The sequence below is a fragment of the Panthera onca genome, chromosome X (genome assembly GCF_046562875.1).
Source record: "Panthera onca isolate mPanOnc1 chromosome X, mPanOnc1 haplotype 2, whole genome shotgun sequence".
In the NCBI taxonomy this organism is placed as follows: Eukaryota; Metazoa; Chordata; class Mammalia; order Carnivora; family Felidae; genus Panthera; species Panthera onca.
The window spans coordinates 42074508-42084912 of record NC_138357.1 but is presented as its reverse complement, the minus strand read 5'-3'; the positions used below and the strand labels follow the sequence as shown (position 1 = coordinate 42084912).

Sequence of the window (10405 nt, the reverse complement as noted above, 5' to 3'; positions counted from 1 at the left end):
CAAATTCCTCCTTAGGCCAAACCCCTCTCCCCGCAAGGCCTCTCCTGGGCTCACAAGAGGTCACCACACAAAAGCCCAGCTGGAGTTTTTGACAGGAAAAACACAAAACTCACTAAACTTTTTTTTAAGCACCTCAATCTTCCACAGACTGCAGGGGTTTAATTCTGATCTGTAATAAGTCTCTGACCCAAAGCTGAGATTTGCAGATTGATTTTGCAAAGCTGTGGCTAACAATTAGAAATCCTTTATCACCTCAGCCTGGGGCCCTTTGCACCTTGCTCCCCTCCATCAGGACCCTTTCCTCCCTCTCCAGGATCATTACAGCTCCTTCGAGGCTCTGCAAAAGAACTGCTTTGTAAGTGTCTCAATTCTGATTTATTTGCTGCCTTTTAAATTCACCCATGGGCTCTTGCTACCTAGTTGCTACCATCTTGGCCCATGGTATTGCCAGGCTGGGCCACCTTGGGTTTCCGAGGGAAGGGCACAGGAGGGATAAGTCAGGTGCACACCTGGGTTGGTAGTATTTATTTCCTCAAAGTTTCCAGTGTTTGAAATTACAGGGCCAGAGGAAGCACTCTCCAAATCAGATACTAATTTCTGAATGGAGTGTTCAAGGGCACAAGGACTGAGATACCAATATGGGAGGAAAGGAGCTACAGCTTACCCTTGTGCCCAACCATAGAGGGCAGAGGAGGACTGGGAGGAGCACAGTCTCACATCCAGCTTCAGTGCCTTCTTCTGCCTGAAGCTTTGGGGAGTCAGCAGAAGGTGGATTTCTGAGTGAAGTCATAAAGTCTCCCCATCAGTCTCTTAAATAACTCTCCCCCACTGGTCTGTAAAGTCTGTCAGAAACTCCTTTGGAGGAAATCCTGCCATTTGTAACAAAATGGATGGGCCATGAGAGCAGGATGCTAAATGAGGTAAGTCAGAGACACCAAATACTGGATGAGCTCACCTATATGTGGAATCCGAAAAAACAAAACAAAACAAAACCCCGAGCTCATCGGTACAGAGAACAGACTGGTGGTTGTCAGAGGTGGGGTGGGCGAAATGGGTGAAGGGAGTCAAAAGGTGCAAACTTCCAGCTAGAAGATACAGAAATCCTGGGGATGTAATGCACAGTGCGGTGACAGTAGCCAACAATACTGTGTGGTATATTTGAAGGTTGCTAAGAGAGTGGATCCTAAAAGTTCTCACTGAAAGAAAATCAATTGGTAGCTATGTGTGGTGACGGATATTAACTAAACTTATTGTCGTGATCATTTTGCAATATATGCATATATATTAAATCATTATGTTGTACACATGAAATCACAATATTATATGCCTGTTTGATCTCAATAAAAAAAGAAATTTCTTCTTTGGACTTAGGCATTATTCTCTCTTCCTCTTTGAAAATGGAGGTGGAAACAAAACACTAACTGCGTTTATAGCTAGAGAGATTGTAGATGATGTCGGTTTTCTAAGTCCTGCCTTTCTGTGTTTTCTAGCACTGCAGAGTGAGAGTGTTTTCCTTTGGTGGTCAGGACAAAAATGAACTTCTTTTTAAAGCAATTAGAAAATCTCTCAATCCAGTTGTAGTTCCCTGAGCTGTCACCCAAAACTGATGCAGAAGGAAAGGTGAACTGCTCTGAGGACACACTTTGCAGAAAGAAGGCTTCAGAATAATGGCTTTGCCTCTTACTAGAGCCCTCAGCAGCTGGGGATGAGGTGCAGAGAGGAGAGCAAGGGTCTCAGATTCCTGAGAGGGGCTGTCAGATCAAGGGATGTAGAAAGGAGGCTGACTGGCCTAAGAGGGCTGTGGTGGCCTTCATCACCACCACCACCACCCCCAGGACACTACTTCAGCTTCTTCCTTGAGCCTGAGAACCCCACCTGTCTTATTTTGCTCAATCTTATGGGAGCCCAAAGAAGAGGTGCCATACACAAGGCTCTTGGGTCAAGGACTGTTGAAAGGCAGGGCAAGTACCCAGGCAAGAAGGGGTTAATTCAGGAGCTGCTGTCAGTCTTGACCCTCCTAATCCTCTCCAGCAGTTCCAATCCCTCCCCTAAGCAAGATTAGGTAACGATCCTAAATGAAGCTTTCTTTCCCAGCCTTTGGGCCATGGAGTGTGTTGGCCTCATGCCCAGAAGACAAATTCACCTGGCAAGGCCTAGAGTTTTCTGTTTCTCCAAAGCAGCCAGGGCTTGACTTCAAGGAGGATCCCTCAGAGACAGGAGTTTCCTTTAAAGATGTCTGCTTCTAATAACAGCTGTTCAGTCTTCTATATTTGTCCAAGTGGTTTCCTGTCCCCATTACCTTAATTGGGACTCAAAACCTTGGAGATGAGCAAACTTGCGCCTGGAGAAGTTAGGGGACTTCTTCAACAGGTTCCAGGCAGAACTGAGACTAGAAGTTAGTCTTTTGATTCTCAGGTAAAGACTCTTCCTCTAAATCATCGACTGCTCATCACATAAACACAGGTGACTGGCGCACTATCCAACCACCTGCTGTTTTGTCCATCCCTGCTTTCCTGACCCTGACTGAAAGCTGACCTCCTTTGGGCCATTTCTCCCAATTGAATAAGCCCCAACCACTGGTTCTTCCTCTTGCCCAGCCATGCCAAATCAGACTCTAGAGATTCCAAACCTCAGGGGTGGCATTATTAAAAAATCTGTCTTCCCCCACCCCAATCTACTTCTACTTATGCTTACCAGGTCAGGACTGACTCTGGGGAGAAGCTCTCCTCTTGGGGACACTCCTGACTTTCATGGGAAACCAAAGCTTGTCTCCTCTGCCACCATCCCAGGAAAGCTAAAGCAGGAGAGCTTCCCAGAACAGCAGGGGGTCTGCTCCCTAAAAACCTAAAGGTAGCTCACCAACACTCACTGAAAACCCGCATATAGCTAGGAGATACAAAGGAAAAGTATTTAAGCTAGCTTGGGTTGGAAGAGGGAGTGCAAGGAAGGTTTCAAAGAGAGGATGAGTACTGAAACATGACCAGAGATTAGCCAAGCAAATGTTGGATGGTAGAATAGCATACTTCAGGGCTTAGAAACAGACAGAAAGGCAAATTCAGAGAAGTCACATGTTCAGGTATGGCTGGATTAGGTGTGTGTGTGTAAGCATAAAACATGAGGTTGGAAGTAACTGATGGGAAATGAGATTGAAAAAACCAGAAGCCAGACAATGGAGAGCTTTCCTGGTTTCCTGTGCTAGAGAGTTTGAACTTAATCTTCAAAGCAATTAAGAGGCCCTGAAGTTTTTAAAGCATGGCAAAGGGGTGGAGTGGCACTTAGGATTAGATTTCCATTTTAGAAAGATCGTTGGCTACTGGATGATAATTGATTGCAGAAGTGGAATTAGAGAAACCAGTCTGAGGTGCCTATGAGATTTCCAGATGGACAAGAGATAACAGCTGCATGGTTTGAACTAAAGTTTAGGTAGTGGAGATGGAGACAAGTGGATGCATTCAGAACATATTTTGAAGGTAAATCTTATAGGACTTTATAACTGATTACATGTCAAGAAGAGGGGAGGAATCAAGGATGACTGGCTTGTGTTGCTGGACGAGGGATGCTCCTAGTGAGATAGGGAACACTGTGTGAGGAATAGTTTGAAGGTGGAGGAAGAAGAGAGCAGATGATTTTAGATTTGCAAATGTTGAGTTTGAGGTGCCATTAAAACATTCAGATGGGGTCAATCAAAATGCAGTTGATTATACAAATCTTGAGTTCAGGAGAGAGATCTGTGCCAGAGGTATGGATTCAGGAGTCACTGGCATAGAGACGGAATGATGAGACCACCCTTAGAGAATGTGAAGAATAAGAAAGAGAAGTCTAGAAGTCCAGATGAAACCCTGGAGGGAATAGTCAGATTTATACAGTGGGAACAAGAAAAAAAAACTTATGAAGAAGACTTAGAAGAATCATTTTGAGGGGCAAGGAAAACTGGGAGGGGTATTACAGAAGACAAGGGAGAGGACAGTTCTATGAAGGAGAGGGACAAAGTGAGATGATGGAAAGATGACTGTTGGGTCTGGGAACAATATGATTGTTGGTAACCTTAGTTTCAGCAGGGGGCTAATGGCAGAAGCCAGGCTGCAGAGGGTTGGGCATTTGGTGGGATGGGGAAGAAGAGAGACATCAACATTAAATGGCTTGTTTAGGAATCTTGATGGCAAGAAAATGAGGATAGGGTAAGAGCTGCAGAGGGAGGAGGTCAGATAGGGAGCTCAAAGAAAGTGCTAAATATTTGAAGTAGTCACCAGGAGATGCTCAGCAGGGAGAAGTAAAAGGACTTCCAGAGAACACTGAAAGCCCCACTGAGATGCACAGTCATGATCAGGATAGGGTAGAGTTGTGCCAGCTTAGTAGTAACAACACCAATGCGTGGAAAGGACCTGTGCAGTTGGTAAGTGCCAGAGCTGAGATTCAAACTAGATTTCCCTCCCCATCCCATCAACTGTGTAGTGCCCCCTCCTCCACTCCACGCTGCTTTGCATCAACATTGGCCTTGTCATACTCATCACTGATGAAGAGTATTGACTGTCATCTCTGCACCCAATGCTGCAGAGGCACAACAGACTTTTAATATATGTTTAAAATATTCAATAATTAATAAGTATAATATATTTCCTCCCTCAGGTGGTTTAGAATTTGAAGAGACAAGATATTTGGCAAATGCATATACATAGAAAATGATGAAATTCTGTCTCTGTTTCTCTTTCTTTATCTGTCTCTCTCTCTGGCTCTCTTTCTCTATGTGTCTCTGTCTCTGTTTTTTTCTCTCTCTCCCTTTCTGGCTCTCTTCTGTGTTTCTCTCTCTGTCTCTCTGTCTCTCTGTCTCTCCATTTCCCTCCTTCCTCTGATTCCCTCTCTCAACCTTTTTTCCCAACAGCAGGCAGCTCTAGTCCCTTACACTGGCTCATTTAGAAAGTCCATATCTTATAGTCCCTCAAACCTCTTTATCACTTTCATCCACTCATTAAGAAGAGATTTGTTAACATCTGTTCTGAGTAATGTACTATGCAAGTCACCTGAGATACACAGATGAATAAGATACAGTCCTTGCCCTCAAGTAGCTCACATAATAGTGGGGAAGAACACAGATTTAAGAAGGAAACTGAAATACAGTGTAATAACTACTATTTGTAGCTGTTTTCTCATCTATACAATAGGATTATTAGCACCTACCACAAAAAGTTGTTGTGATGATTGAGTTAACTGTATAAAGTGCTTATAATGGTCACATCAGAAACACTATGTAAGTGTTGCTATCATTATTATTATTACTGTTACTACTACTACTACGTTGGAGGTAAGTAAACACAAAATGCTGCAAGAACATGGAGAAGTGGCACTTGTTCCAAGCTAGAGGAAGAGGTATATGAGTTGAACCCTAAACAGAGAGAAGTCACTACACAGAGAGAGAAGAATGCCAGGCATCCTGCATAGAAGGAACAGCCTGCAGTCAGGTTTGGAAGCAAAAGACAACATGACATGATGGAGGAACTGAAAGTAATTTAGTTCAGCAAGAATATGAGGAGGGAAATGACAAGAGATGAAACTTGAGAGGTCATAGAGTACAAACAAGTCTGGACTTTATCCTTTAGCCAATGGGGAGCCACTAGAACGCTTTGTGTAGACACTTGATCAGATTAATGTGTTGAAAGATCACCTTAGCAACGTGGAAAGTGAATTGTATGAGACAAGATTAGAAATAAGACAAGTTAGGAAGTCATTGCTATATTCTGGGGGAGAGAGGATGATGAAGCACTGATTTGGGCAAGTAGCAGTAGCGATAGGGAGAAGGGTACCATGGATTTGAGGTATTGCAAGAGGTAGAGTTGGTGACACATTGACCATGGAAGGTGATGAATAAGCATGAAAGGCATCAAGAATAACTCCCAAGATTTTAGTCTGGTGCAAGGGGATGAATAGATGTATCATTCAGTGATCACGGGGACCCAGGGAAGAACTGTTTGGGGAAGAGTGAGATAGGAGAGGTGATGAGTTCTCTTTTGAACATGTCAAATTTGAGGTGCGTATAGCATTTCCAAATGGACATTTAAATTTTTTTTTAACATTTATTTATTTTTGAGACAGAGAGAGACAGAGCATGAATGGGGGAGGGTCAGAGAGAGAGGGAGGCACAGAATCCAAAACAGGCTCCAGGCTCTGAGCTGTCAGCACAGAGCCGGATACGGGGCTTGAACTCACGGACTGCGAGATCATGACCTGAGCTGAAGTTGGACGCTTAAGCGACTGAGCCACCGAGGCGCCCCCCAAGTGGATATTTAAATACGTGATTGCTCTGCCAGTCTTGAAGCCCAGGAGGAAGATCTATGATGGAAATTCAGATTTGGAAGTGCCAATTGCTAGGTTGGAGATCAAGTCATGGGGTGGATTAAGTCCATTTAAGATGAAGTCATGGGACACTTGCTCAGGGATGGAGTGCTGTTTGAGAAAGGAATGGACTTCTGAGGAATACTTGAATTTAAGAGATGATTAGGAAAAGAGAAATCTTGAAGAAGGTTAAAATGGAATAGCCAGATTAGGGGGGCTGAAAAGTGAGTGGGCTGGAAGGTCTTGTAGAGAATGGGGAAAAGGATGTGCCCTTGACCCTCAGGGTCTTGAACCTTGGCAAGAGTGTGGGGGCTTGCACCTTGAGCACTGAAAAATCCTAGACAGCTCTGAGATTCTAAAGGACTGGCTCAGATGCTTTCTTCCTTCAAAGCCCTCCATTGTAGAATAGTTCCCCTTTCCTCTGTTTATCCTAGTGCCCCTAGAAGATAGCCTAGGGAATTTTAGGGCTCCCCTTAGGCCTTGGCACAACCTTTGCTCCAGAATCTTTCCCCATTTTCTGAGAGGCCAGACCTGGTAAGGGGATCTATTAAGAGAGCATGTAGGAAATGTCTGAGTGTGTTATGCATGCAGGAGGCCTTACTTAGGCTGGCTTGCAGAGGGAATTTGGGCAGGGTTGGGAGGACCTAAACTCTCAGAGTGTGGACAGAAGTGTTTTTTGCTTACCCCAACCTGCCCTGGAGTAGATTTTCTCCTTGGGAAGGATGACTCAGGGTTAGACCACTGCCCTCTAGGCCCCTGGATATCTAAGAGGCCTCTAATAACCTGAAGTCCAAAGCTATATCTTAGGACCTGTTCCTCCTGTTCCAGTCTCCTGGAATTTGGCCTCAGTCTGCAACTGAGGGGCCCTGTGGCACTGTTGCTGGGCAATGCATTAAACAGCAGCTTTGGATACAGAACTGTGCCAGCGAACAGCCTGACGTGGAGCTAACGCGTCCAGCACAACCGCCACTTCCACCACTACCTTCTCAGAAAAGAGTCACCCGTCTGGCTCTTGGCTTTGTCTGGCTGCCAACCTAAGGCATGTGCCTACGCAGGAGGCGATGACATTTTGGCTCCACTTTCAAAGTTTTTTTTTTTTCTTTCTCATGTGTTATTTCTAAAGATAACAAAGGTCAAAAGGCATCCAGCATTTTCTGGTTTCTCATAAGCTTCTGGTCAATATTTAATCTGGTTTATGGATTTTTTTAGGTCTTCTAGATGCCTTCTTGAGCCTGCTTGTGGCCACCCACAGACACTTGTAAGGAGGAGAGAAATCAGCCTGGTAGAGACACTCTGAAATGAGGGATTAAAGGCCAAGATCCAAGGAGTGAGAGCTGCAGCCAGAAGGCAAGGGAGCAGGTACTGAAGACACTTCTGCTGAGAGGTCTGCCATGGCCTCTGTTGGTTTCCAGCTTGTAGGCTACATCCTGGGCCTCCTGGGGTTGCTGGGCACTCTGGTAGCCATGCTGCTTCCCAGCTGGCGAACCAGCTCCTACGTTGGCACCAGCATCGTGACGGCAGTCGGCTTCTCCAAGGGCCTCTGGATGGAGTGTGCCACACACAGCACAGGCATCACCCAGTGTGACATCTATAGCACGCTTCTAGGCTTGCCGGCTGACATCCAGGCTGCCCAGGCCATGATGGTAACATCCAGTGCAGTCTCTTCATTGGCCTGCATCGTCTCTGTGGTGGGCATGAGATGCACAGTCTTCTGCCAGGACTCCAGAGTCAAAGACAGATTGGCGGTGGTGGGCGGAGTCTTCTTCATCCTTGGAGGCCTCCTGGGCTTCATCCCTGTTGCCTGGAATCTTCACGGGATCCTGCGGGACTTCTACTCCCCACTGGTACCTGACAGCATGAAATTTGAGATCGGAGAGGCTCTTTACCTGGGCATTATTTCCTCCCTGTTCTCCTTGGTAGCTGGAATCATCCTCTGCTTTTCCTGCCCACTCCAGGGAAATCGCTCCAACTACTATGATGCCTATCAGGCCCAGCCCCTTGCAACTCGGGGCTCTCCAAGACCTGGTCAACCACCCAAGGTCAAGAGTGAGTTTAACTCCTACAGCCTGACAGGGTATGTGTGAAGAACCAGGGGCCAGAGCTGGGGATAGGGGTGGCTGGGTCTGTGAAAAACAGTGGACAGCACCCCCCCCCCAAGGGCCATAAGTAAGGGACATTGCCACTGGACCATGTCAGAAGGTGCTGCTGAGGATAGACTGACTTTGGCCACTGGATCAGGCAAAGGCAGAAATGGGAACTGGTGTGACAGCATGCAGGTTGAATTGTCAAGATGCTTGCCAAGCCAGCCTTTCTGTTTTCTTCACCTTGCCCACCACCCACTCCCCACCTGGAGTCCTCAACCCTCAACTCCAAACTCCACCTTCTACCCTAGGCCATGCCACAGAAGCTCCCCTCTGCCCTTTGATTTACCTGGGAATCCATCCCCAAACCTACTAATTATATCCCACTGGCTAATCCTCTCTGTGATCAGAGACCCTCCCTCTGGCTGAGGTCGGCTGTTGGCTCTTAGCTCATTGCTGGGGGATGTGGGGGGAGGAAGAGTGGTGGCTTTTATGGGCATGGCTCTCACCAACTTTCCAAGCTTCTCTCCAAAGAAACTGACTGGCCAGTAATGGGGTCTGGAGCCTCCATCCCACTGTTGTTACGACTCCGCAGTGTTCAGACTGGTTTGTGCATTAACTGAAATAAAACCATCCCATTGTACCAAGGGAACAAAGAATGACTGGGTGCAGGATGAGAGGGAGGGAAGGCAGCCAAGGACCAAAAAAATCACTGCCCAGGACATTTCCTGGAATTCTCTCCTGTGGTGGGTTGGGGATCTGGCTCCCCCACTAGAGGAAAGCACAAAGAAAAAAGATATGGTGGAAAGCTCAAGGCAGCATCAGACTCTGACTCCACTTGAGGAACTGCCCCAGAAGCTGCAGCCCCAACTTTCACTGATGCCCCTGCCTCCCTCTGACCTGGCCTCCTGCTAAGAAACAAGGCTATAGGTCCTACACAGTGATCTCCTTAGGAAGGAGAAACTAGTTTTTCTGGAGATGGCTCTTGGCTGGGGGATGACAGCATGGGTGTCATGAGGGACTGAAGAGACCACTCCTTGATGCTGCCCAAGAAAGAATAAGAACTTTGGTCTCAGAAGCTGGGTGGGCACGTGTGGTGGCTCCAGTGGGTGTTTCTGTCAGGCCAGAGAGAGGCACCTTCCCTAATGGACAATCAGCCTGAAGTCTGCAATCAGTGCCCCGGGGTCTCCTCACAGAACAGTACAGAGCCTCTGAGTGACCACAGCATCAGGTGCCTGCCCCCCACCCGCCACCCTTCAGGCTGGCCCCACCATCCTTCACCAGACATCTCAGAGTTGCTAAAAGGTGTCTGAGGGCTTCTGCATGGAACAATAATGCTCAATGAGCTGTAGCCCTGATCTAAGCCATAGCTGAGCTGCCCCTTGGGATTTCAGTTGAGGCGGGACAGTAGAGGATGGTTCCCAGGCACACAGTTTCAGCTCGGAGGTGTGAGAATGTTCCATTTCCCCTGGGGAGGGAGTGGGGGACAGGAGTCACAGCTAGACCAAAGGCATTTTCCCTCACCAGCCAAAGCATGCTCACCCAGCTTTTGACAAACTCCAGTCCACCTCCCCAAACCTCAGTGCCAGCAGAAGGGGCTCACTCGTCTCTAACATGCCTTTCACCTTTCTACCTTCTTGCTTGTGATTAAGCACTTCTCCAAAGCTGGAAGGCCCTCTCTACTTAGCCACATCTTCCTCATTTCTGGAGAACTTGCTCAGCACCACCTCCTACACTGAGTCTCTTCTGACCACTCCGTCCCTCTCCTACCCTCTTTCCTCCAACCCTCAACATGTAAATATTGCTTCTTTGATGCTTATTATTCATATTTTTTGGATGGACAGTTATCTTTTCATATGTGTGTATCTGATTTCACAATTACATTGTAAACTCTTGGAGGGTAGGGGCCATATCTGAGACCTCTCTGTATCCTTCAGACTATCTGTAAAAGCGCTGGGCACATAGTAGGTGATCAATAAACACTGGTTGATTGAGTA

General features: G+C 46.7%; 1 protein-coding gene across 2 annotated transcripts; it reads left to right on the top strand.

Annotated features, from left to right (window-relative positions):
- Window positions 1–218: 218 nt before the first annotated feature.
- On the top strand, window positions 219–10405 carry CLDN2 (claudin 2). Of its 2 annotated transcripts, none has more exons than XM_081792336.1 (2): window positions 219–355; window positions 7537–10405. In XM_081792336.1, exon 2 carries the CDS (start codon window positions 7719–7721, stop codon window positions 8409–8411), a length of 693 nt encoding a protein of 230 aa, XP_081648462.1. In that variant the 5' UTR covers window positions 219–355; window positions 7537–7718; the 3' UTR covers window positions 8412–10405. The 2 variants fall into 2 exon arrangements, with proteins under 2 accessions (XP_081648462.1, XP_081648461.1); XM_081792335.1 differs by lacking the exon at window positions 219–355 and adding an exon at window positions 7190–7385.

What these genes read in the sequence shown, in the direction of transcription:
- CLDN2 (XM_081792336.1), top strand. Translation starts at nt 7,719, where the DNA reads ATGGCCTCTGTTGGTTTCCAGCTTGTAGGCTACATCCTGGGCCTCCTG.